Source organism: Micromys minutus, assembly GCF_963924665.1.
Source record: "Micromys minutus genome assembly, chromosome: 19".
Lineage (NCBI taxonomy): Eukaryota > Metazoa > Chordata > Mammalia > Rodentia > Muridae > Micromys > Micromys minutus.
Window position 1 is genome coordinate 40,866,113 of NC_137954.1, and position 27,622 is coordinate 40,893,734.

The 27,622-nt window shown below is 54.3% G+C and overlaps 1 protein-coding gene across 1 annotated transcript; it reads left to right on the forward strand.

Moving 5' to 3' along the window:
* Nucleotides 1-27,406, forward strand: GPC1 (glypican 1). The gene is made up of 9 exons (XM_080933029.1): nucleotides 1-698; nucleotides 20,867-21,025; nucleotides 22,363-22,754; nucleotides 23,181-23,346; nucleotides 24,251-24,381; nucleotides 24,493-24,612; nucleotides 24,707-24,840; nucleotides 25,059-25,234; nucleotides 25,553-27,406. The coding sequence occupies exons 1-9, from the start codon at nucleotides 533-535 to the stop codon at nucleotides 25,783-25,785; spliced, it is 1,677 nt and encodes a 558-aa protein (XP_080789155.1). The 5' UTR covers nucleotides 1-532; the 3' UTR covers nucleotides 25,786-27,406.
* Nucleotides 27,407-27,622: the final 216 nt, after the last annotated feature.

Consider the following 27,622-nt stretch of genomic DNA (forward strand, 5'->3'; position numbering starts at 1 on the left):
GGACCCCGGACTCGGCCTTTGCACTCCCGGTTCCCCCCTCACCCGACCCCACGCCTCACCCAGGCGACGGAGCACATTGCTGGAGCTGGAAGAGTCTGCACGCCTCTCCCTCCAGAGAGCGAAGGGGCGCCCGGTGCGCCCCGATCGTGCCCCGCCTCGGCCCGCCCCGCCCCGCCCGGGCGCTCCCCTCTTCCCGCCCGCGCTCCCCGCCCCTCCCAGCCCCTCTCCCCGGCCGCCGTGGGGCCGGGCGGGCGGCGGGGGAGGCGCTGAGCCGGGACTGTGCGTTCGCTCGCCGCGCTCTGGGCGGCCCGACTGAGCGGCCGGACCTCGCGCCTCGCGCCTATCGCCCCGCGCCCCGCGCCGCAGCCGCAGCCGGCTTTTGTTGTCTCCGCCTCCTCGGCTGCCGCCGCCTCTGGACCACGAGCGGCGCGCGCTGGGACCTTGGCTCTGCCCTTCGGGCAGTCTGGGCTAAGCGGGCGGGCCGGGACCGAGGGAGGCACACAAGGGCGGCCGGGGAGCCGCGGGCCCCGCCATGGAGCTCCGGGCTCGAGGCTGGTGGCTTCTGTGCGCCGCCGCCGCGCTAGTCGCCTGCGCCCGCGGGGACCCCGCCAGCAAGAGCCGGAGCTGCAGCGAAGTCCGCCAGATCTACGGGGCTAAGGGCTTTAGCCTGAGCGACGTGCCCCAGGCAGAGATCTCGGGTGAGTAAGGGTGCTGCGTCCGGGGCCACCGGACACTAGCACTCGGGAGGTCTGCTCTGGGCCCCTACCCGCGCCGCAGCTAGCCCCCGGCGCCAGAACCCGCCGCCTAGACTTGGAGTGGCCTCCTGCTCCTCAACTGGTCTATACCCCACAGCCCTCGCCTCCGAGCTCCGATCCGCTCTGTTGCTTCCCAGTTCCCAGTCACTATGCTCTGGAGTCCCTTCCCCGTAGCACTCGGCGCTCCCTTTGGGTTAGGGTTGGAGCTGGGCGTCTTTGGTCTCCGACTTGGCCCACTGTGCTAGTGGAGCAACAATCCCAGCTCCGGGACAGCGTGCCTGCCGCCCTTGCGGCGAAGCAAGCGGGAGCTCTGGGGCGGTCTGTTGGAGCGCATATCCCGGTTGCAGTAGGCTAGGAACTTCTCTATGCGGACCTCTCCCAGAGGCGTCAAGGGTTCTGCTTAGGAATTTACGCGGGTCCACAGCAGAAGCAGCCTAGGTGGGATTTATGGAGAGATTCTATAACTCAAGCCTGGGTTCTAAAGAAATGTGAGCCTGCTGTGCACTTCAGGGGACCCCAGGGCTCGAGGGGATTACTGCCTAGGAACTTGTGCCCGCCAGCGCCCCTATCCTAGCACACTCGTGGTCTGATGGGGCGCTCGGGCCGCCTGGAGCTGCGAGCCCAGCTGCAGGTGGTCGGCGTCTTGGATCCCGCCCAGGGGCCTTGTCATCTCTTTGTAAGAAGAGCGGCCCTCCTGGCGGCGGCCTCGGCCCTGCAGCTGCTGAGAGCAGCCCTTCCCCTCCCTTCCCTTCCCTGCTGCCTCAGGAGCTCTGGGAACCGAATCTTTATGAGCTTGGAGCGCCTATGCAATGTCCGAAGGACCTCCCAAGCCCCAGGCTTTGCTCTTAAATGTGTGGGGAGCTTTCCTGGAAAAGTGCAACACTAGGGACTTGGTGAGCCGGGAACTCCTGCTGTGAGGTTCTTCTGAAACTGCGGTGGCTTCCACGCTAGAGGCCAAACTCAACTGGTGCCATAGATACTCTGAATAAGAGAAGAGTATTTATTACCCAGAGGGGTGGCCTGTGGCTGCAACTTGCCTGGGAATGGTGGTAGGTGACCAGGTCGTGGAGCCCCTGTTCCTGGGAGAGACAGAACCCATGGACACCTTACTTGGCCAGAGTCTCTTGACTATCTCCCTCTCAAATGCCCCCAGTCCCAGCCTTTCTATGCCTCTCCCTACAGACAGCCCTGCCACTGTCAAAACCACCTCATGCCATTCTCTGGGCACTGGCCTCCTGGTGCCTGGCAGCAGGAGGGGCAGGTAGAGTTTGGTTGGTGCCCTCCTCACTTTATACTCTCCTCCAAACACATAAATAGGAACGTATACCCTGACACCTTTGTGTGTCTCTTATCCCTGCCAGACTCCAGCTCCTCACACATACCAGCCTGAGGCCTTCCAGCCTACGTCTTCCCTTGGCATGGCTATGCCTACCCATCTTAATGCCTTCTTGGGGACCTTCTTGAGCTTGCACCCACCCACAGCTACTGTGCCTGTGTGTGGGCAGGGACTGGCAGTGTAGGCAGTGACAAGGGCACTGAGAGGGCAAAATAAAGAGGCAGAGGTGTGGTCCTTCCAGAGAGCCTGGTTCTTACTGCCCCGTGGTTGGGGAATGTGGGGGATTCGGAACTCAAGACAAGCAAAATACCAAAGTATACATCCAGCTGGGTTGTGTGGGCACCCTGCAGAATTACAGCAGTCATACTGGTTGGGGCCCCAATGTTTATCCAGGGACACCCTATTTATTGACATGTAAGGCTGGGGCCTATGTTTTCCCATCATCCCTCTTGGTGCACCTCAGAACTGACTCCACGCTTTTCTGGAACCCCTTGGGCGAATACCTCCAAACCTCAGGCACTGAAGAGAGTATTAGCATATGGACTGAGAAGCAGGGTGACCTCCTAGGATAACAGTAGCCCAAAGGGCAGCCAAGCTCAGGGTCCTGTCTGGTTCTGTACCACCAGACCTGGACTCTGAGGACCAGGCGCCCTCTGGTGGCTGGTAATGGCATTGTTCTCTCTGGAGCTCTAACTCCTATGTGATCCCTTTCTAGTTATCTCCCGTCCAGAGTTCTAAAGAGCTCCCACTTATAAAAAATATATATGGGAATATCCCAGGAGATAGGTTCCTCCTTCGGGTCTACTAGAGTCACTGGGTATTTGGGAGAGAGGAGGAGTGACCCATGGGCAAATAGATGTCCTTTCCTGCCCCTGTGTCTTAGGGACCAGAAATAGCAGGAGACTTCCCGTTTATCAAACAGTACTTATATGCAAGAGGCTGGCTCCTCACGTAATGCACTGCTTGGTTTTCTGCATGGTCTTTCCTGGCAGTTGTGATGACAACTCTCCCATTCCAAAGAGAACTAGCCAAGGGAGGCAGCCACTACAGTGGTGCCCTCCTTCTATACCAGGGCCCTGCTGGGGAGCAAGGTCTGGGTGAGATTGCTAGGAGCCCACTGCTGAATCACAGCCATGGTTAAGCAAGTCTCTCTTAGCTGGCTGCACCGTTCTGGGCCACAAATGTTACTCAGTGTACCCCCTATGGTTAGTTCTGCACCGGGGTGTTTGTCCCTTTGGACTCTAGGGTCAGAGACTCCCCCCACCCCGGTCTCTGTTGTCAACACAAAGCACATGCAGGCCACTGGCCCCAAGTAGGTTCTTGGTAAACAACTGCAGGTGGACATGTGTTTCTCGGCAGCTGTACCACAGCACGGAGGTGGAAGGTGGAGGTGGCCTTAGCAGAGCACACAGCCCTCCTTAAGGTCTCCAGCCTAGACAGAGTGGGGACTGGGCATCAGAAGAACTTAGAACTGTCACGCCTCTGTGCCCCAAAGTCACAGTGTTCCTGCCTGCCCGCCAGCTAAGCAGGTACCTCATACCAAAACCCCACACTAACTATTCACTAAGCCCCCAACAGGACTCTGGCCTTCCGTACAGTAGTTTGGAATCTGAGGTCCTTGAGCCTGCACATCCTTCCCACCTCTTAGTTGTCTGATTTTTCTGCAGAGCCCAACAGACTCTATCCCTCACTTGAGGTCTGTGGCTCTCAGAAGTCACTGGCATATTTGCCAGCCTGGACCAAAAAGTCTGCATGCCCTATCCACCCTGTGTGGCTCAGCCCGAAGCCGGGGGTGGTCCCCATGTCCTAGTGTGCTGCTCGGAGCTTGACTTTCATCATCCCCAGCACAACGAACGGTTGGTCGGGCTTCTGTGTGCCCAAGGGAGCCGTGTTCCAGCACGGCCGTCTGCGTGATGCAATGGCCTGGGTCCTTGCTGGAGAACTGCAGCTCCCATCCTGGACAGGCCATCCTGCTTCTCCATGGAAACTTCCTCTCTCGGGCTCCAGAGGCTTTCTGCAGAGTCAGCACACAGCACAGGTGATAGTGTCCAACAGCCGGAGCTTTCCTTGTGCACTGGGCTTCTCCCCCTAGAGCACTTCATGAGAGGGACCATGTGAACCACTGGATGGAAGAGGACATCGAGGCCAGAGAGGCCACACACCTTTCTTGGGGCATTGTCTGGGTAATCCCAAACCCTGTGCTGGCAGCCAGAACAGACCTCCTTTTCAAGGCTTTGTGTTCTGGAAGCCTCACGCTGCCTCAGCTTGGAGACCTGAAGTAGGGTTTTGCAGTGCAGGCCTTGTGGGCCTCACAGTCACTCTCTGTTCTCCGATTCTCTGCTTTTGGCTTCTTCTTAGGGTCTAGAAAGTCTTTTAATTGACATGACACAGACCAGAATGATTCTTCCCCAACTTGAGACATGTATCAGGGTGACCCAGAGTGTGCACAGAGTATCCTGACTGCTTCCCATGGGCCAAAGAACCCCAGATTGTCAACTGGGAGAGGCAAGCTGATCTAGATGGGGCCAAGTCCCAAAAGAATAGTAGACAGACAGATACCCCGTACACAGGGCTAGCAAAGGAGTATGGTAGGGGCTCTGCCAATGATAGAGACCCTAGACTATTAGTACAGGCCTCTAGTGACTGGCCTACCCTCCACCCCACCCCCAAAGTACTGGTATTTTACTGTCAGGTATGCCAAGCATCAGGGATGCACTTTAGAGGCAGGTAGGTTTAGTCCGTGTGCGAACACACCTGCAGTCATGTGGTGTTGGATGCTGCCCATGTCCTTTAGTGGCTTAAAGCCGTTGCCCCCTACCTGGAACCCAGGCACCTTGCTGATACCTTCCTGGCAGCCATTCTTGGTAGTGGTTAAGAGCAGGCCTGTGTAGACACCTGTATTGCTCGAATGTATTGAGACATGTTCTCCTGGGTTGATATGGTCCTCTCTCCCTTGGACTCAGCTCCACACCCCCCCACACACCATGAAGAGGTCACTGTTCTGGGTAAGAGCACAGGGCAACCGGGGGCATGTCTTAGTTGTTGTCTGTCTGCACCCCATGCCAGGGAAACTCTTGAGTGCGAGAGGAACACACTGCCACCCCACTGTGTGACAAGAATCCTTAGGAACCAGCTGCCCTCAGCTCCTCCTCTGATTATGCCCTCAGCATTATTTCCCACTGACTTCTCATTGCCCTGACATATAACTCCTCCCTCCTGGCTCACGCAGGGCCACCTCTGCCACTGTTGCCCCCAGCATTCCCTGGCAGGCATATACACTCCTGCTTTGACCCTCACCTGAGAAGGTCTTGGGTCCATTCGTGTGGTGAACACCCCCAAGTTCTTCATGTGTGCCAAGCAGGGGACCACTCCTGGAAGATGTGGTCACTTTCATTTCTGAAGCCACAGTAGTAAAGCACAGTGACCAGAGAGATGAAATTGCAGACATTGCTTCATGGTTGGGTACCAGGAGCCTGAGACCAGGCAAGGCAGGGTCTTCCCTTTGTGCAGCAGTGGGAGAACATGAGCCCAGCCTCTCCTAGCATCTTGAGATTTGCTGGTGTCCCTGGTTTATAAACCCACACCTTTTTCTTTTCATAGCTTCTCCCATATATCTATCTCTAAACTCCTTATACAAACTCCAGTTGTCTTGGATTAGGGCCTGCTTATATGCTCTTAATAGTTACTGTCTGCAGAGATCTCACATTCAAATAAAATTATACTCTTGAGTTTGGGTGGAGGAGTCATACTCGCATGGACAGGTTTTGGGGACTCAACTCAGCAAGGAAGAACCCATGATACCTATATCTCGTTCTCGGCACTGGTTCGGCATTTTCCATCTGGCTGCAGAAATCCCGGGTTCTCTGTTTCATTCAGGGTCATACCTCTCCTCATCTGCTCCTTCTCCCTGTGGTTGACCCCTGCCTCCCCAAAAGACCTTCCTTCCATGTCAATTGGGCAGGCCAGGATTTTCTTGCTGATTTGCAGGTCTGACAAAGCTCCCTCAATAGCCAGAGCTGTGACTGCTAACCAGTGCCCACCTCTGTGCTGTCAGAGCTAGGATCGTAGCCTGAAGACCCCTGGCTGGCAGTCAGTGGCACCAGTGTACCTCAGACATACCACCTGTGAACAGAGGAGTCAAGCCAGATGGGAGGCTCAACCCTAGAACAGATTTTCAAGAAAAGCAGAGAGCAAGGGGCGGGGACAGACTGGCTTTGGTAGAAAGCCCCAAAGCATGCCAAGCAGGCCGTCTCCCCCGGGGCAAGGGCCAGCCAAACAGGCTGCTGCTCACTTGTACAAAATGCTCCCTAGATTCTGAGGACTTGGCCAGGTGACAGGGCAGCCCCTGGGGGCTCCGTCAATCTTGCTCCCTGGCCATCTGCCCAATCTCCCCCACACCAGGAAGCCAGGGCCATGACAGAGGAAAACAGAGAGCAAGCCCTCTGTGGACGGAATCTGTAGGCCAGTGCCAGAGGTCAGCCTGTGTGTCTTTGTGTGTGGGCACTATAGGTGGATGGCGCGAGCTCAGTTGGCCTCTGGCCAATGCAAGGGCCTGTGTCTAGGTGGCTCGGAAAGGAAGCCCTGCAAGGAGCCTAGGATATAAATGCTCCAAAGCTGCTGGTAGACAGAGCACTGCTTAACATGTACATGGGAAACTGAGTCCCAGAGGTTGAGCCAGCATGGAGCCTCATTAGAGATCTGCTACCCTATTAGTTCCTGTTTATATTCTGGGTAAGTCAGTGTCCCAGCCCAGAGTTGGCAAGTGCCTGTGTGGTCCCATTGATGGTACTAACCTGAGCACTCACTCTGCCTTATTTAGACATAGCAGAGCCCTAAGTAAGCCTGTCTCATAGGTACTGAGATAGTGTCCAAGCTGCAAGGGCGAGACCACAGGGTGGAGATCTAATTCTCAAGCCACAAACTCCCAGGTGTAAGAAGGGGCAAAGGACTAAGGCATCAGCGGCCAGCACTGGAAAGATTGGGTCAGGAGAGTTTGTCCTAAAGGGCCATATGAGGACACATCATCTTGGCTAGCTGGCTGAGGGGACAGAGGTGTGAGCTTGCCACACCCAGGTAGATCTCTTAAGGTCAGAGCTGGCCCTTCATTGGTCACAGATGTCTGAGCCAAACTGGCCAGGCTGGAAGGCCTTTTTCCTTTAGTCCCTGACTCGACATGTTTAAGATCTCGTGAGAAATTGAGTCAGGGCTTCCAGACCCTCCCAAACCCAGGAGTCCCCATACTACAGTGGTTCTAAACCCACTGAGCTCTAGTGAAGATGGTGTGGGACAGGTCGATGCAGATGAAGCCTTGAGCAGGTAGCCCACCTCCCCATAAGCCATTCTGGCTTACTGTAGCCTCAAAAACACCTCAGAAGTATTCCCAACCATTAAAGATAGCTGCCATGCATATCCCAGACTGTGATCTGTGCGTGGCCATTCTTCCTGTTGTGTCTGGGGCATCTTCATTGTCTTTAGCTACCTGTGGTCCTCGGAATCCAATCTGAAGGTGAACTGTGGTGATGTCTGAGTGTGTCGTAAAGCATCGTGGCCACAAGTGCTCACCAGAGGTTCTGGGGGCTACAGGGAATACATCCCACCCACCTGTGACCATCTGTCAGTCTCTGGGGAGAAAGCTGATGCCACCTGCTGCTGGGGTTGGCTCAGACGTTTACACATCTACGGTTGTCATGGAGCTTGGGACACACTGGACCACACAGTTATCTATAAGGACGAGGCTCTTACTAATTCACTGTCATTCTTAGTAAGTTACCTAAATCTCTTGTAATTCGCCATTTCTAACTTCTATTCCCCCCACCCCTTGTAACAGTACCCAGAAAACTCTGTATATTTTGCCATCCTGGTTGGTACATCTTATCCAGCATGTGTTCACATTAGGGCTCTGGGCTGGTGGCCGTAGGCCAGATACCCTGGGCACCCCTCCATGAGTGGTGTGATACTCCTAATCAGGATTTATCATGTGAACCTTTAGCAATGCACTGTTCCTAGCAATCAGTGGGTGCCGTGTTTAGCTTTCTTCCCTGGGAGTTCTTAGGATCTTCAAACACCAGCGGCACCTAAGTGGGAGCTGTAGGCCTACCGACGTCAGGGGGACATGGGTGGGGAGAGGAAGTGGAGTTGGATCCAGAAGGCTTACAAATGGTCGTTAAACGGTGGTACAAAGCCAGGGGTCCTTACAGTGGGACTCAGAGTTCAGGGATATGGGTAAGGCGACTGACTGACTCCCAGCCAGGCTGGGGACAGTAAGACCTGGGACTTGAACAGTGTAGAGACCACCAGTATTTTTCATGTACCTTTGCTTTTGTGGCAGATAGCCTGGAACGTGGCACGCTTACCATAATTTTGAAACTCCAGTGAACAGTAAGCCAGCTACCAGGTCTCACAACGTGGTCTGTTCCTGGGGAAGGGCACATCACCATGTTCCACAATATTCTGACAAATGCTCGTTGAGTTTTGTGGGAAACAGAGGCTGGCTCCTCGGGTCAAAGAGAAAGCCCAAGTGGTCTTCGCATCCCTCTCATTTCAAGCTTCAAAACTAAACCCAGTCCTGAAGAATTGACAGCCTCCACCAGATGGCACTGGGGCTCGGAAGGGAGTCCCAGTCCAGCTGAGTGGCAAGCCTGGCAGAGCAGGGCTAAGAAATGAGTGTGATCCCCAGTCTGAACAGTGATGATATATGGCAGGTTTACAGGGACGCTGTTCAAGCACCTACTGTGTGCTCAGTGCTGTTCTTGGTGCTGACGCATAGCCACAGACAGAGCGCTGTCCAGGCTGTGCAGCTGATGGGGTCCTTGAAAGTAGACAGGCGCCAGTTTCCCTCTAAGTATGGCCTTGCTTGACCCACAACCAAATGTTGCTCAGATCACTTAAGGTTATGGGGGTGTGGGGAGACCACTGTGATGGCCCAACAGATAAAAGTGCTGCACAAGCCTGAAAACCTGTTTGATGCCCAGAACCCAGGTAAAAGTGGAAGGTGAGAACTGACTGCAGTGTTGCCCTGACCTCCACATGAGCACAGTACCCACACGTACACATTCTCAGATACACATACACACACAACAATAATAATAATAATAATACAGGGAGGGTTACAAGTGTGGCTCGGTGGGGGAGCTTTGGCTTAGCACGTGCAAGGCCCTGGTTTTGTCTCCAGGACCATGAGGGAAGGAACATGCTGAGAAATAAGGGCATTAGAGCCTCGCACCTGCCGAAGTAACCCAACCCCAGGCTGCGCAGGACAAGTCCAGAGCTCCCAGACTACTGTCCTGCAGTGCAGTCCTGGCTTTCTCCCGACATATCATCAAGGTGGCTTAAGAAGCTCTAGCCTGCCTGTCCAGTCACAGTATGATGGTCCCAGCCTTCTGTGTTATTTATCTTGTGGGACCCTTACCTTAGGCTGGGTCCTTAGAGCATATCATTGACCTCAGGAACCAGCCTGTTACCTACAAAACTCACCAGGATTTATAGCCAAAGCCAAGAACATAAAGTAGCAAAGGCTAGCCTGTTATTGAGAGAGCCAGCAAGAAGTCATGTAGAAAGAACTAGAAGAATCTAGGAGAGCTGGCCTTCAACAGAGTGGAAGGTGGGGATAAGGCTGGAAACCCAGGAGGTGTGAGAAGGGTCTACTCACAGGGTTGGGGCTGGGTGGGGTCAGAAGGATAGGTATAATAGCTACATTGTTGCTGCTGCAAAGGAAACTGACAAGGCAATTGAAGGAAGTTATTTTGTAAATATGTTTACAGTTCAAGGGTTGGGTCCATCTGGATTAGGAAGATGCAGTGGGAGGAGCTTGAAGCAGCTGGTTACATTGTATCCACAGTCAAGGGATAGTAAATGCTCATGTTCAGCTTGCTTTCTTGGTTTGTCTTCTGGCAACACTGAGGATCTGTCTTATTGCAAAGCAACTTGAGAAAGAGTTTGTTTTTGCTTACAGCCATCAGGTCACACTCTTGCAAAGAGAAGTCAGGACAGGAACTCAAACTGGGCAGGAACTTGGAGGCAGGAACTGATGCAGAAGCCGTAAAGGAGTGCTGCTTAGTGCTTGCTTGCCAAGGCTTTCTGATAGCTGCTTTCTGATAACTCATAGGTGACACCACCCACAAAGGACTAGACTTTCCTACATCCAGCACTAATTTTTAAAATGAACTAGAGGCCTTGACTGTAGGCCATTCTTATGGAAACATTTTCTCAACCCAGGTTCCCTTTTTTCCTAAATGACTTATCTTGTGTCAAGTTGGCATAATACTAGCCAGGACAGGATCAAACCTACAGCCTGTATATGCTAGGCAAGTGTTCTACTATTGAACCACATCTCCAGCCCCTTTATTCCTTTTTATATTTAGTCTGAAACTGAACCCCAAGAGATACTACTACACATGTCAGATGAGTCTTCCCACTTCAACCCAATCTAGAAACTTCCTCACAGGCCCATCTAGAAGTTCTAGATGATTCTAAACCCTGTCAAATTAATATATTAACTAGCACAGGGGTGATGGTTACACCAATGGCTGCAAATGCAGTGGCCTATCTCCAGAACAGGGTAGGGCTGGAAGGCAGCTCTGTGAATCCAGTGTTGGATGCCTTAGCCTGTATCTCCTCCTTGGAGTAGGGATCCCTGAGCTACCCTGGAAAATAGAGTCCATTCTGGGTATCGGGGTGTAGCTAAGTTGTATCCCAGGCCTCTAGAGCTTCTGTTTGGCAGAGTTGGCAGACTGGGGTCAGTGTGGTGGCATTGAAGCCATCCACACTGGTAACTGGAAGGCATGTGGTTGGGTGCTCTTGGGCTCTTTGTGCTCTGTGCAGTAACACTGGGCTCAGAAGGAATGTTGGGCTGGGCTGTTGGAGAAAGTCACACCCTTGGCTGAGAACTACCTCAGGAGGGTGACGTGCTCAGTGGCCACTAGCTAGCAGTGAGCCTAGCACTGAGAAACACCCTCACAGAATCCAAGCCTGATCTGGTAGGCCTAGCTAATCCACCCAGTTCAAGAGCCAGCTCTGCCCTCACTTGGCTGTGTGACTGTGACCTGGCTGCTGTGCCTCTGTATGTGTTCTGTGCCCCTTCAGAGGAGCTCCTGGGGAACGGGGAGGTCCATTCCTCTGTGGTGCTGTTTTTCCCCCAGGCAGGCTGTGAGTGGCAGAACCTCACTTAGAAAAGGCCAGTATCCAGGGAGGCTGAGAAGCCACAGGGCAGGGAGGCCCTAGCCAGTGTTCCACAGTGCTCCTTTCTGAAGTCATGTTGGCCACTCAGCTACTGCTCACTGGTTCTATCATGGAAAGTCATGAATTGCAAGGAGGACAGTGACCCCCGATATGTCAGCAATAGACACAGGGCTGTTTGGCTGCGGGCTCACACTCACTCTCGGGGCCACTGTTGAAAAGCAGGAGCTGACTATTCGAAAGGAAGCAAATGGGGGAGGGGAGGGGACACCACAGGTTCTCGGGAAAGGCAGGAGGGAACAGGAGCGTGTCACAGGACCAGTTTCTTACCAGACCTGGGCAGGTAGCAGCTAAGCAGTGAGGTCTTCTCCGTATTGGATCTTAGGCCTTGACACAGTCCCGATGCTCCCTTGGGGAAGCATGGCTCCTTCCTTCAACCGTCTACCTCCAGGGATCCAGGATGCCTGCCCTAGGCCATACCCTACAGAGCAGTGTCACTGGATCCCTATGTCCCTCTGCCTGCCAGCAATCACTGGCAAGAGCCTGAGTCTGGGTGTAAATAAGGTGGGGCCAAGACACCTCAGAAGACAGCTGTGTGAGCATCCTTGAGAAGCAAACTGAGGAAGCAGAGAGTGGTCCCAAGATGCCACCTGCTCCTAGAGTACAGAGGGTGAGTGTGACCTTTGGGGAGTAGGGACTGTGCAAATGACAAGACTCTGCTGGGGGGAGCTCCAGGAGTGCTTGGTGGGGTTGGGAAGGGCCTTTCTGGGCTGGGTTGTGAGACTGTCACCAGTAACAGGATGGATGGCCTCTCAGCAGGGCCTTGCAGGCATTTGCCAGAAGCCTGAGGTCTCATTTTCAGAAAGCTTGGCCAGGACCAGACAGGACCATTGCTGACTCCAACAAGCCCTATGAGCCCTGGTTTTACAGGTGAGGGCTCATGTGTCCCTACAACAACTACTGGGCTGCATGAGAGCTCCAGAGGTCTCATACACCAGCCAAGCCGGGACTGAGAGAAGGAGCTCAGCACTGGCCCAGGGTCTGATGTGGGTGAGCCACGTCACTACTGGGAACCTAAGTCACCCCCACTGAATTGTGTGCTTGTGCGTGGATGCCCACCTGTGACAGTGACTTCAGTTAGATTATATCCCATGTCTTAATTAGGGTTTTTATTGCTTCAAGGAAACACCATGACTAAAAAGCAAGTTGGGGAAGAAAGAGTTTATTCTGCCTATATTTCTGTATTGCTTTTCATCATTGAAAGAAGTCAGGACAGGAACTCAAATAAGACAGTAACCTGGAGGCAGGAGCTGATGCAGACACCATGGGGTGCTGCTTACCGGTTTGCTCCCTCATGGCTTGCTCAGACTGCCTTTTTATAGAACCCAGGACCAGTAATCCAAGAGAGGCTCCATCCACAATGTGCCCTCCCCCATCAATCACTAAGAAAATGCTTTACAGCTGGATCTTATGGGAATCATTTTCTCAATTGAGGTTCCCTCCTCTCTGATAACTCTAGCTTGTGTGTAGTTGACATAAAATTAGGCAGTACACCCCCACAAAGAATTGCAAGGCACAGCCATGAAAAGGCAGGCCACCCCCATGGGTAGACAGTAACTGGCTTCTCAGCATAGTGTGTTGTCTCCAACTGAACTTCTGCCCCCATTAAACACTAATCCTTGTTCTAGTTTTATTTTGCTGCTGTTGTAAAAATACCCTGACTAAAAGCAACTTAGGGAAGGGTCAGATTTGTACATTTCCAGGATATAGTTCATCACTACAGGGAAATCAGAAGCAGGCACTTGAGACATCTAGACACATCACATTCATAGTAAAAAGCAGAGAGAGGCAAATGCACCTGTCTGTCAGCTAGCTTTCTTCACTCTTCCACAGGTCAGAGTTGAGCCTAGGAGATAGTGCCGCCTACAGTGGACTGGATCCCACAGACATGCCCACAGGAGAACATGATCTAGACAATTCCTCACTAGGCCTCTCTCCCCAGATGATTCTAGATTGGGGGTCAACTTGAAAGTCAAAACTAACACGCACATACACACACACACACACACACACACACCCTCCATCCTCTCATCAGCTTCTGACATACACAGTTTCACTCTGTCTCTTGTGATTCTGACAATCTTAGGGACCTCAACTTGGCTTCTTTCATTGAGCATGATAGCCATTTTACAGCATGTCAGAATTCCCTTTGTAGAATATTATATTTTGTAGTTATCGTTTGTTTATTCAAATATCTGAACCTTTCGGCTCTTTGATACACACATACAAATAAATGCATGGAAAAATCAAATATAACTGGCATCCAAGTTTCCTGCTACCCTCCTATAATTGTGCTTGCAGGGCAGGGTGGGACCACAGCTAGAAGCCACATGCATGCCCTTGCTGGGCAAAAAGAGATGCTGTCAGGACAGCCCAGCCTAGGGAAGCTGTCCAGACTACTTACTGCCTCTCAGCAGAGCATGTTGACTCCTGCTGTAGTCTTTGCCTTACACCCAGAAATTCCCCTGGGATGGGAATCTAGGGAGGCCAGCACTGCTCGCATGGCCATTCCCAGCCAGTGACCTTGGACATGTCAATTTGACTGTCTGTATGCCACCAAGGCCAGTGATAGACAGATTGTATAGATGAAGTGATTCTAACCCTGATTCTCATTGTGTGACAGTGAGCCTCTGTGGATGGGAACTCCTCTCCCAGGTTTTCCTTATACCACATGTTGCTAGCGGATCTGTGTCTTGGACCTGCTTGGAGGAAGAAGGTCTGAGTTGGTTATAGCAGAGGCCTTGTTCCAGAAATGTCCACACTGGACAAAGGTGACCCTAGCTATTGTATGTTGACGAATTTAACGTGAGCACTAGCATGGCTGCAGGACAGAGCTGAAAGAAAGGACGTGGGGCTTCCTGGTGAAGGGGAGGTGAGCGAGCCTTGTAGAGAGGTGGGGGATGTGCCCAGGTCAGGTAGCCGGTGGCCTGATGCTTTTCGCCTTGGGCGCCATCCTGGCTGGGTTAAGGCATCTCTTTACCACCTCTCCGGGTTTGGTATTTACAGGGCTGAGCTGGTGTCTGCGCTGTGTCTCTTCATTCCATATAGACATACCAGGTCTTCTAGTTGCCCTGTAGCCCAGACAGGGCCCAAAGTGGACTGGTGTGTCAGCCAGATGAGAAAACACGTGTAGAGCCCCAGGACAGTTGGCTCGAACCCTCCCTTTTACGTACATCCCGCTTAAACCGCCACCCTGCCCCACATGGGTGTGAACAAGAGAGCAGGGCCGAAGTTCACTGAGTTGGTGACATAACACAAGCTGTGCGTGGCCTCTGCCCTGCAGCTGATTCAGAAGGCTGTGGTCTTGGTAGACATAAAACACAGGGTCCTCTTCTTCTCTAATGTGCACCAAGAAGCCACAGACACTGGAGCAAAAGATTTAGCCCCAGTGGGACCTTTTACCATATTCAGGTACCTCATACCTGGCATTTACTGCTGAGGTGGCCTGACCAGGGAGTAGGCAGTTTGGAGGGCATCCATTTGGGAGTCTTCTGGACCCAAAGGCTGCTTCCCCAGTAGATGCCTGTGTCCCTGGTGGTGTGACTGACTAGGAAGGCTGAAAGGATCTATCCATTTCATGGAGGAGATGTGAGTAGGTGGCTTTCCCCAACTGGAATCAAAGGCTGACAAGGGGATGATGATCAACAGAGTGGGGGAGCTGCCCTTGTCCCAGGAGGTCCAGGAGCACAGATGGAGAACTCTAGGTTGGCTGGTATGGCTGAGAAGCTTATCAGGCAACTGGAAACTGAGGCTTGTGGGTATGGGTCCTCAGGGCAGTGGGTAATATGAAGGAAGGACTGGAAGACTGTAGTGACCTTTGAGTGCCCAGACATCAGTGGAGAGCTGGTGTTCTTCCAGAGAGGGACCCCCTCTATGCAGTTAACTGTCTCTTCTCTAGGAGAGAAGTCTGACCATCCATGGTCCTCTCTAGCTAGCCCCAGTTCCGAATGACTATGTGCCCGGCTGAGGCCAATGAGCCAGAGCACCCACTGCACTCCACCCCCACCTCTGGGCTGGAGCTGGCACAAGAGGCAGAGGCCTGATCCACAAGTCTTCAGAAATGCGGGACAGCACCAGGGGCCCAAGGGGATGGGGGTGGAGGGGATCTGCAGCCGCCTACTGTTTCCAGGGAGACGGGGGCGGTGCTGACGCACCAGTGAAGGCTGCGGGAGGAGGTGCGTCCTAGGGATCCGCCTTCTTCAGCCTAGGCGCCAGTGAGGCTGCCACTATCCTGCTGCCCTGGGTTGTGGAATCTACTACACCAGCGCCCCCTAGTCTCATCTTGGCCTTTCCTGCTGAGTTCTGCTGCTCTGCATTTGCCTGGCCACTTCATTGGCACTGGAATTGCGCTTGCTATCAGAGTGCATCCACAGCTGGGGACACCACTGGAGCAGCCGTGGGGAAGGGGGTTGTAAGGTCTGGAGGGTGCCCTCTAAGCTGGCACCAGGCTAAGTCGGCTAGGCGCCATCTCCATCACCATTCCTGTCTGCATCCCTACTCCTCCATGCTTTCACCTCTCATCTTCACCCCCATTCTCTCCGAGTTGTACCCCCACCACAGCCTATCTCTGGCTCATCTCCTTCCCATCAAGAGCTTGATCAGCATCCCTGATGTCCGCTCATGTCTCTCAGCTCCCACCTTCATCTCCATCTCACTGAAGTTGTCCTGCACCATCCCTCCCCTGTACCCCCACAGGCTGCCGCAGCCCCCTGCCTGCAGCAAGTCCCCCTTCCTCTACTAAACCCATCCCCCCTTCCACCACCACCCCGCCCCCGCCGCCTCACCCCGCCCCCGCCGCCTCTCCCTCCTTTTCTGCCGCGCCCACTGCGGCAAGCCCCTTCCCCGCCAATCACATTGCCCTCTCTCCCCTCCTTCCATCTCCTGCTTGCCGCAGCCCCCCTCCAAGTGCCCCCCTCTGCTGGCTTGCCGCAGCACGCTCGGCACTCCGCGCACCAGCCGCGCCCACTGCACCAGTGCCCCCTCCTCACTGCGGCGCCAGAGCAAGCGCCTGCATCTGCAGCTCCGGCTTATCTTACCGGCTCCAGCTACACAGAACCATCCCTGTTGCGGAGGAGGCAGCGGTGGGAGATGCAGGTGTCACCCAGGCTTTGTTCGCCCAGGGTCTGGCCTGATGCTGGAGAGGCAGCTGGCAGGAGCCCTTGCCTGCCCGGAGATGACCCCTCCCACCGAGTCCATAGAAGTGCCAGCAGCTGATGCCCCCCCAGTTAGGGGGTCCCAGTTCGAGATGGAGGTTCCTCTTGGTGATGTTGTCATTTGGGTGAAATGGAGGCAGGGTCTTGGGGATCATTAAGGCATCCAGGAGGGTGGAAAGTATTGGGAATGAGGGGGGACAATTGTGCCTGATGCTTTTCAAATTTCAGAGATAGAGTTGAAATGTCTTCCTTCCTTTGGGGCTAGACAGATTTGTTGGGGAACAGAAGCAAGCAGTAGTGAAAACCTCCTGGAGCCTGGGCAGTGAGTAGTCCCTCAGAAAGTTGGGCCATTTGCTCCAATCTGTCACATGCTGGAGACCCTCAGCCTCCGGGGCTGGAAAACCCAGGAGCACAGAGAGCTGGCTTGCTTCTCCTGCCCTGAAAGATCAGTTCTAGGAGCTGGGGAGGGGAGGGGGTCCTGTGCCTTTCCCTTAACTGATGCTGAGAGCTATCCTCGTTCCTACACTCCCCAAGCCATGCTGGCTGGAGTGTTTTAGGAGCCTTGAGGGAAGCAGGCTTTCCATTCTGCATCCTGCTGTGAGCACAGGAAGCCTTCTGGAGGGATGGGCTGGAGGGGCTGATGTGATTCTGCAGTATCTTGAGAAGGGTGGAGGGCTTCAAGGCATTGGGTCCCTGGGGTGGCAGGGGATGTCAGGTCAGAGGTGTCTGTGGGTAGCATCAGGATGCTGGACTCTGCTAAAGCCCTGGGGTGATGATGACCAAGAGGGATGCCACCTCTATGAGGGAGGAGCGGGAGCTGTTGCTGTCAGCAGGTGGCAGGAGGGCGCGACCCTGAAAGGTAGGAAGCCACAGGCTGCTGTCTGCTCTGGAGAATAGCAGGGGTGGGAGGTGGGGGGCTGCAGGCAGCGAGATCTGGGAAGAGGCAAATGAACAGTTGCTGCCCATGGGTTTGCTGCAGTAGCGTGCCATGCTGGGTGTCACAAGAAGCAGGGACCATGGAAATTGGGAGACTTTGGGGTTGGGAGGGGGCAAGGCTTAGAAAAGGGACTAAGGTGGGGGAAACCTGCCATGAACAAACAACTTCCTTCCCCAAATAAAAAAACTAAGGGCGCCAGGGGAAGGAAGGCAGTGCCCCAAAAATCAAGGAGGGAAAGATCTGGAAAAATGAAACCAACTCTGATGGAGATGGGCGGGGTCAGTGGAAACAATACTGCGGCTTCGCTCCCACCCACCTCCAGGGCTGGGAACTAGGAAGCTGCTGGTGGACTCATCCCTCTAGGGTAGAAAATGACATTGCCCCAGGGACTGAACTGAAAGAAGATTTCTGTGATTGTGATGTACTCCAGTGCTTTCCTGGAAGTATAGAGCTTTGCAGAGCCTGCCTCTGCTGTTCCTGACAGCACCCGCCGTTCAAGTCTCAGCTGCTCTGGGACTCAGCAGATAGCTAAGAAGCCTCCTATCTTTGACCCTCAGCAAGCAGCTCTGTCCTGCATGGGCTTCTGGGCAGCCTGGCCCAGCCTGCCCGGGGCCCTCAGGCCGGTGCCCGGGCTCTGGCTCCGTGTCTTCACTCCCGTGTTTGTCCGAGGAGGGAGGGAGGGACGGGGGCGGTGCTGGGGCAACTGGAACAGCGCAGGTCGCCGGGCTGGCTGGGTGAGGTGGCCAGGCACAGCCAGGGGGCTTCTGGGGAGGCCATTGGATAGGATGTGTTCATAGTAGGTAGCCAAGAGTCTCATGGGTCCCACTCATCCAGAAGCTGCCATGGAGTGAGGCGAGTTTCTGTTTCTGAGTGTGTGTCCTTGTTTAACTTCTTACTGTTTCAGCTTTGTTCGTTCTGGTGAGGAGTGGCAACCAGGACCACCGAGATGGAGAAGGCTGTCAGGAGAGTAGGAAGAGTGGGAGGGGCCAACTAGGCTGTGCCCACCTCTATCCTGCCCACACTGTGTTGTGCAGCCTAATCCTTAATTTCTCCACCCAAACTCTTTGACCTGCACACATGCCTTTGCCCCAGTGCCCCTGTCACAGCTGAGCCCAGGATGTCCCCATACTGAAACCTGCAGCCTCCATCCCCAGAGCTTGTTCTCAGCTCACTGCTGGAGTCAGGGATGGGTGACCCCTTAAATCCCACCACTCAGAGAGAGATGTGGGCTGTATTACCTCAGCCCAGCAGGCCATGGCCTGGAGCCTAGCAAATGGGAAACCCTGTTGGGCTCTGCACCATGTTGGAGGAATGGATTCTAGTGGATGCAGATCAGGGGGCGGGGCCCCACCCCCCACCCCAGCCCTTGCTGGGGGTTGGATGCTTGATAACAAGTTGGTTCTCAGGACCCACAGCCCCTGTGAAAGGCAGGTACCCAGGGCAGGAAGAAGCAGAGGGTACCAGGTAGGGGAGCGGTGGGAAGGGGAGGGGCACTGGGCATGTGCCTCCCATCCCTGACTCCCTTTTCACTTGACTCCCCCAAGCACCCTTGAATCAAAATATACTGTCAGCCTCTGCCCTGCTCTGTGGGTCTTTGGGGGGACCCTGAGACCAGGTGGGACTCAGCCTGTGAGGCAGAAAGCCCCCACATGGGTTCTGGGATGAAGCACAGCTCCTGCACCACAGTAACCAGGAGGCCAACCAAGCCCTCAACCTGAGACCTGGGAAATCAGACCTGAAGGTTGTACTACCTAGTGAAGGGGTGGTCTCTAACACCTCCCCACAGTTCCCATCTTCAGGACCCTTGGCATCTGGTGATATATATCTTCCATGTCAGGTCATAGTCACAGAGGCCACACACAGTTCCACTCTGCATTCTGTACACACACACACACACACACACACACACACACACACACTATCCAGCACACATAACCGCTGTGCTTACTCAGTGCTAAAGACAAGGATGTGATCATTTCATGTGACAGGCCCTTAAGGGTGACTTGAACTTTAGGATCTCTCCTTATTCAGGGGTCTATTCCCAGCTGGCTTCAGGTAGGTAAGGATTCATAGAAACTGGGCCTAGACCCCCCTAACACTAATGGTCTCATCCTGAGGCTTCAGATAGATTCCTGCCCCCACATACTTCTTGACATGCTGTTCACCCCCCACTGGCTCAGAGTCCTTCGCCCCTGATGGCAGCCTGCAACATCACATCCTTGAGTCCTTTGGTCCCAGGGGCCAGCCCTGCCACCCACTGTGGGCTCCAGAAATTCTGCATCTCACTGGCTCCCCAGAACATCAAAGTCAGCATTTCTGTATGAGGGAAGCTTCTAGAACCCTTGCTGACCCCTCCCTCTTTCCAGACCTTCCACCTGAGAGTGGTCCCCTACCTCTGCCTCTGTCTGATCCTCTTCACTTCAGGCTAAGAGACAGCAATGTGACCCTGTAAGAAGGAAATGGAACAGACTAGGGTCAGGGACAGACCAGTGAGTCTTGAACAACTCACCCCCAATGGATACAGAAACTTATCTCCAAACCTGTAAAAAAAAGATTTCCTGTAAAAAGTGTTGCTGGAGCCTTAGCGTCCCATTGAGGTTTCTGATTCGAGGAGACTCCCCTGATTATGAAGCTCCCTAGTGTGTGCTTAAGGGATCCATGGTAGACACTTTGAGGCTGATTGTAGGCCTGAAGCAACCCTTGTCTGCAAGTGGCAATTGATATTTTCTATAATGGCACTGCTACAGTATCACCAAGCCCACCAGCCCAGGATAGATGGTGGGGGAGGGAGTTTCAGCCAGAACACTGTGGGGACTGGGAATGTGTCCAGGTTGTGGGAGCCTTGGCCAGGATTGAGTGACCACTGGGACCCAGAGCCTGCCCAGAGCACGCTTTTCTTCATCCCAGAGTGGTAACCAGGACCCTAGCAAAATGCTGCCACAGGCCCTGCAGAACTTTCGTGGGGTACACAACTCTGCTGTCAGCCAGGTGTGGAACCAGGTGTGGAGCCAGGTGGCCTCCGGGACTGGGCTGAGCTAAGAAGATGCTGGATTTATTCTTTCTCCCCTGGGCAGAGACACCACCAGGCTTGAAAGCCTCTGCCAGGTTTCCAACCTAAGTCGGGCAGCCTCTCCCTCTCTATGTAATGTTCAAGCTGGCTTTTGGGGAGCCCTGTTGTGACTCTCTTTATATTTCTGAGATACTGGGCTATGCCAAACAGTACTCCTATTCTGAGGCTAAGCCCTCTGATAACTCACAAAGACCTGTGGTATCCCATCCCTGAATCTTATCAGAAGCCCTAGGAGGTCAGAGACACTGGAACCCAGCTTTGCCCTACAGTGTCCCTATCTCTGCCTTTGCAAAAGGCTCCTAACCTGAGCTAAGCCCTGTCTTGGGCAGCATATCCTGGGCCACTCCCCCCCGCCTCATGCCACCCTTTGCATTCCCACAGGTGAGCACCTGCGGATCTGTCCCCAGGGCTACACCTGCTGTACCAGTGAGATGGAGGAGAACCTGGCCAACCACAGCCGAATGGAGCTGGAGACCGCGCTCCATGACAGCAGCCGTGCCCTGCAGGCTACACTGGCCACTCAGCTGCATGGCATCGATGGTGAGTGGGGCTGGATGGTGGGGGCTTGTAAGTGTTGGGTAGGACTTAGAGGCTAGGATTTGGATGGTTAGTACCAGAAAAGGGTTTTCTTCTTCCTGCCACACTTGAACAATGAACCCAAGTTGTCAGGGCCCCGGGGAGAATGGGCCTGTCCCTCAGAGAACAGCTCTGTGTCCCACTCAGAGTTCCTCTTAGGACCTGCATTTCTGGGGTCCCCGTCATACATAGGTCCACTATCCCATCCTCTAGTCAGGAAGCTCAGGCTGAAGGCTGAGAGTGCAGGGCCTGCCCTGAGGTGACTGCTCCTTGGCCAGGGGCAAAGACTCCGGTGTGCTTCAAGAGACCTGGTTAGCTACTTTTAGCATCCTTATTTATGAACCTCTCATGTGGCCTCACTGTATATGGGCAGAGAACAGCAGCCCGAACAGTAATGGGATGTTTCACAGGGACTGCATGGGGCCCTAGGGTCATAAGAGTCCCCTAGAAAGTCCCCTCCATAAGCAGAAAGGTTTGCTGACTGCAGAAAGGATGCAGGGCCAGACAGAGATGTAGTCCCTGCAGCGGGGTGGAGCTGGGAAAATATAAACCACAAAGCCAAAGAGGGAAAGCTTATCCATCCTGCCTAGCCACGGCTGGGCCATAGTTTCAAGGGTTTAGAAATCCTAGCAGATCAGAGAACCCTAAGCGTTTGCAGACTCTGACACTTGTTGATAAGCCTTCCTTTGTTAAGTCAGTGTGGGAGGGAGGAGCTGAGCAGCCACAGACCTTGATCTCATTTCCAAAGAGGATGCCACAATCAGGGCTCCATCCCAGAGATGTGGAGTACAGTGACACTTCCCTGAACCTCAGAATCTGCTGCCCATATTCACACATTTCCACCACCACCAAAAAGTATCATCTGGGGTGCTGTTTTGCGCCGGGCGGGTTTGCTGGAGAGCGAGAGGAGGAGGGCTTCTTGGGACTGAGAGCATTGGGGTGGAAGATAGACAGGGCAGTTGTCAGTTAGGCAAGGCTTATTCTGGTTCTTCTCTCACGACCCCCACTCCAGTCCCTCCCAGAGTTAGTGAATCTCAGCATCTGTTGATTCCTAAGGCCCAACTTAAAAATGACCTCTGGAGCTAGGGGCCTAAGTAAACCCTAGAGAGGAGACTTCTACACCTCTGGTGAGGAGAGACAGGTCTCTAAGAGCCTGAGGAACCCTCTGCAGTATGGTATCCAGCTTTTATAGACTACATAAGCAGGTTCTGAAAAGCAGGGGATATTCTGTCAGGTCCGTGAGTAGGTTGGCAGAGAAGCAGAGCCCCCTCAAGGCGTCATTGTCTCTCCTCTGTGCACAGACCACTTCCAGCGCCTGCTGAATGACTCGGAGCGCACGCTGCAGGATGCTTTCCCTGGGGCCTTTGGGGACCTGTATACGCAGAACACTCGGGCCTTCCGGGACCTGTATGCTGAGCTGCGCCTCTACTACCGTGGGGCCAACCTGCACCTTGAGGAGACACTGGCCGAGTTCTGGGCACGGCTGCTGGAGCGCCTCTTCAAGCAGCTGCACCCCCAGCTGCTGCTCCCCGATGACTATCTGGACTGCCTGGGCAAGCAGGCAGAGGCTCTGCGGCCGTTTGGGGACGCCCCTCGAGAGCTGCGCCTACGGGCCACCCGTGCTTTTGTGGCAGCACGGTCCTTCGTGCAGGGCCTGGGTGTGGCCAGTGACGTGGTCCGGAAGGTGGCCCAGGTACAAAACCTGCCCTGGGCTCTGAGTAGACCCCTGGGAGTCCCTCACTCTGTGCCCTGGGTACGTGGTATCCCCCCCACACTCAGCCATGCTCTCTGAGCCCTGTTATCAGTTGTCCAGTGCGTCCTCAGATGTGGGTCCACGTAAAGCCTGTCCACGTAAGCAGGAGGGAGAGGGCCGGGACCAGTGGTCTGCTGTGCTCAGGAAACAGGAAACCAGAAAAGGATGTATTTTGTCCTTGGGCTGTGACACTGGAACGTGTGCGTGAGATGGGCGGGGCTAAACAAAGACCCCCCCCCCAACGGCTTAGAGTAGAGCCTAGATCTTCTGCTTGCTTCCGAGAGCCCACATTGGGATCCCTCAGGGCCAGCTGGTAACTAAGGTGCACAAGGACTAGAGGGAGACTCAGCTGCCTTTGTTCTCCAGGTACCTCTGGCCCCAGAATGCTCTCGGGCTGTCATGAAGTTGGTCTACTGTGCTCATTGCCGGGGAGTCCCTGGTGCCCGACCCTGCCCTGACTATTGCCGAAATGTGCTCAAAGGCTGCCTTGCCAACCAGGCCGACCTGGATGCCGAGTGGAGGAACCTCCTGGGTGAGCCCCGTCCCCAGGCTGTCTGGCCTGTCCTTGGGAGCACCATACAGAGGTCCTGGGATGCAGTAGTCCCTGGTGTGGGCCAAATGAAGGTTTGGGGACCTGATATAGTGGAGCTTTGGAGTCAAGGGACAGATTTTATTGTCCCAAAGCATATGATGGAAAAACTGCTTCAACGTGCATATACACCAACACATAGGTGATAATGTGGCAAACCCATACATGTATATGTATGCAGTATGTCATGTATGCATGCTGCACACAATGTGCCCATCTGTGTAGTGTGCACAGTCTTCCTGCCTATCACAGATGTACTTACATGCACATGTACTGGCATGGGGTAAGTTGACATACACATATACCAACACATATGAATCACTGTGTAGTCTGTTAATATGGGGCAAGTAAGCCTACATACGTGTCAGCATTGGTATGTACATAGCATGAGCTGGTTAGTATGATGATCTGACAGATGTGTTGGGACTATGAGCCAGTATGTGCATGCTATTACATCTGTGGTGTATGAAGGCATGCACACGCAGACACAGTTCATCTGTTCAGGGACTGTTGTGAGGCACATCTACATGCATACATATGTGGGCACTTGGTGGGCCAGCAGCTATCAATACCTGTTCGGCGCCTGCATGAGCTAACATGGACATATATGGACATAAGCTAGGCAAGATTGCCAGATGTCATGTGTGTCCATGGGAACCTGTGCTCTGTGTGTGGGTGTCTGCGACTGATGAATGTTCTGAGTTACACATGAGTATAAGTTGGTTCAGTTAGAATGTGAGCTCATGTGATCCTCTGCTGACCTGTACCTCTGGCTGGTGCTATTGAAACTGTGTGTCATTAATGTGCATACGTGATGTATGTGCATATGTGTTAACACCTCTGCCAGACTCCATGGTGCTCATCACTGACAAGTTCTGGGGCCCGTCGGGTGCGGAGAATGTCATTGGCAGTGTGCACATGTGGCTGGCGGAGGCCATCAACGCCCTCCAGGACAACAAGGACACACTCACAGCTAAGGTGTGTGAGGGCGGGAGGGGGGTACTACCACTGTGAGCATTGGAGGATCTGTCCCTGATATGGCCTGAGAAACCCTGCTGCCCCTCCAGACCCCCTTCGGTATCTCCCTAGGTCATCCAGGGCTGCGGAAACCCCAAGGTCAATCCCCATGGCTCTGGGCCTGAGGAGAAGCGTCGCCGTGGCAAACTGGCACTGCAGGAGAAGCCCTCCACAGGTACTCTGGAAAAGCTGGTAAGTTTAACAAGCTCGGTGGCCATGGCGTATCTACATGGGGACGGCACAGGCAGTCTGTCCCCAGGCTTCTCACTGCTTTGCCATCTAACAGGTCTCTGAGGCCAAGGCCCAGCTCCGGGACATTCAGGACTTCTGGATCAGCCTCCCAGGGACACTGTGCAGTGAGAAGATGGCCATGAGTCCTGCCAGTGATGACCGCTGCTGGAATGGGATATCCAAGGGCCGGTAGGTACCCACCACTGGCCACATACATCCTCACGAATGCCCAGAGCATGGGAAACTGGCCTCAAGGATCACACTCACCAGCTCCCAAGAGTGAGCACACACCACCTACCATGGAGCCTGCCTGGGTTACCAATGCCTTAGAGGTTCAGTGGCTCTCAGCTTAGATTCCTTTGTGAAAGCTAATGTAATGGATTGTGGCTCTGGCTACCCTGTTCTAGGTACCTACCGGAGGTGATGGGTGATGGACTGGCCAACCAGATCAACAACCCTGAGGTGGAAGTGGACATCACCAAGCCTGATATGACCATCCGGCAGCAGATCATGCAGCTCAAGATAATGACCAACCGTTTACGTGGTGCCTACGGTGGCAATGACGTGGACTTCCAGGATGCCAGTGAGGCCCGCCAGGGCTAGGGTGGGCTAGGGAGGGATCTGCCCTGCTCAGAAGTGGAAAGGTACAAGGCCTCTGCAGACTCCTCCACCAGGGGCCCTCAGCCCTTTGCCCTTGTGTATGCTGTCAGAGCCCTGTGTCCTTGTAGCACAGTTGAAGCCCAGCCAGGATGTTCATCTGGCTACCATGACAGGTGGGAACAGCAGGAGGCAGACCCTAGGGACCGTGTCTTCAGGCTCAGCAGGCCTCAGCCTCCCAGTGTCACCTAGCACTCGGGTGCCCAGGTAGGAAGAGCCTGCAGGAGCCTCCTCTCTTCCCCAGGTGATGACGGCAGTGGCTCTGGCAGCGGTGGTGGATGCCCAGATGACACCTGTGGCCGGAAGGCCAGCAAGAAGAGCTCCAGCTCCCACACCACCTTGACCCATGCCCTCCCCGGCCTGTCAGAACAGGAGGGACAGAAGACCTCAGCCGCCCCCTGCCCAGAGCCCCACAGCTTCGTTCTGCTCTTCCCCTTCACCTTGGTCCTTGCTGCAGCCAGGCCCAGGTGGCGGTAACTGCCCCCTAGCCCAAAGGACTGTCATGGCCAAAACATGCAACAGACCATATTTAATTCCCTTGGCCTTCGAGGTCTAGGGCAGGATAAGGAGACAGTAACTCTGAGTGCTGGGGCAGGGTGCATGGGGTCCTGGCCTTCCTGGGTCTGGCCATGCCTGTCACCCTAGCTTTTAATTTTGTATCAGGTCAGCTGCGAGCCAGTGTCCCCAAAAGCCATGTATTTCAGGGACCTCAGGGGCACCTCTGGCTGCACACTCCTCCCCTACCCTCCTACACCACCCCAGAAGCTCATGAGGCCAACCAAAAGGGCGGCTGGCTGTTAGCTACAACCCATCGGAGACCTCAAGTGAGCCTGTGCCTTCCTCTCCTGCCTCTTCCCACCGGGGACTCCCTACCAGACCCCATGGGCCACAGATGTCAGAAATCGAGGCCCATCCTGCAGCTCCCCAGGAAGCCTGCAAGGGATGCCAGTATGTCACTGACCAGGCCCTGGCAGGGCCTTCAAGTTTATGCATGATACCCTCTACTCAGAAGCAGCTCTGCAGCCAGGATCCCCCCACACACCAGACCAGGACCCTGTGCCACTGTGGAGCTCAGTGAATCTGGTTTGCGAAGAAGACCCACTGTGGGGTTCCTCTTGTGTGACATAGGCGAGGTGGCAGCTGGCATGGTCACACTAGGCTCAACTCTGCCACCCTGTTTGAGGGTATGTTCCATCCCCCTCAGATGGGCTTACAAAGACTGGCCTTGGGGGTCCATGTGAGGCTCTTCGCTTCAGGGGAATAGCCAGCCACATCTAGCCCCTGTCCCACTTAGAAAGATCACCTGGCCACAGGGACGCTGGGTGGCTGGTGAAACTTCAGCTCAGGGTCAGTGGGACCTGGCGCTACAGGTCAAGAGGATGCCTGGGCCCCTTCCTGACCCAGGCAGCTCTGCAGGAGCTGAGGAGGCATTGACAGTCAAGGGCTTTTACAGACATGCACATTCAGACCCTCGGTGTCTTGTCCACTGAGCGCTGTATCTCAGTCTTCCTTGACAGCACTGGAGAAGCTCAGGGTACCACTTAGAGCCTGGTATCCTCCTGTGGCCTTGAGACCTGGGGGCACCTGGCTTACCAAGGCTGTCGAGGCTCCATCTTTCCTTCCAGGGCCTTGGGGATGCTGAGTTGCTATATCCAGGAAGACAGTGGTCCTGACATGCAGAAGGCCTGGAAAAAGGCTGCTTAACTGCTTTTTTTTTTTTCTTTCTTTCTTTTTCTTTTTGTCACTGGGTTAGAGAGGCTTCTGCCAGCACAGCACCAAGGCCTGCCCAGTAGTCGGGTCTCCTGGTCCAGGATGCGTATTCTTTGTAGTTTGTCTGTGGGTTTGTTGGGCCCATGCCCTGAGCACGTTCACTCAGCCACAGCCCTGCTAGTGACACTCAGGCAGGGGCACCGGGAGCCAAACCTGGGCTCTGGGATGAGTGTCCTATGTGTCAGGACAGCAGCACCCATGCTGTGCAAGGCAGCCGGGAGAGTGGCCAAGCTACTGTGTCCTTTCTTCATGAGGCTCCCTGTCACTCCGTGCCAGTGGGTAATGTGTGTTCTTTGAGTCCTTGTATGAATTAAAGGCTGGAGACCTACGGTGGACATGTGAGCGTGACATGCACCCGTCAGAACACAGATCAGAGCTTGTTACAAGGGGTTTGGAGATGGGTTGTGCCTGTAGCAAAGTCCTGGGGTTTCCAACCCCTGCCTGGGGAGATCCCTGTCTGTGCCCACTGAACATGCCAAAGTTCATGGGAGGAGAGGGCCAGGATACCAGAGACAGCCACCCTGTGCGGCCTCCACCAGCCTTC

Bases quoted from the DNA above. Each gene is read 5' to 3' on its own strand.
- GPC1 (XM_080933029.1), top strand. From the start codon at position 533: ATGGAGCTCCGGGCTCGAGGCTGGTGGCTTCTGTGCGCCGCCGCCGCG. The intron at 24,382-24,492 runs GTGTGTGAGGGC...GTATCTCCCTAG, and splicing joins AGGACACACTCACAGCTAAG to GTCATCCAGGGCTGCGGAAA. The intron at 24,613-24,706 runs GTAAGTTTAACA...GCCATCTAACAG, and splicing joins CAGGTACTCTGGAAAAGCTG to GTCTCTGAGGCCAAGGCCCA.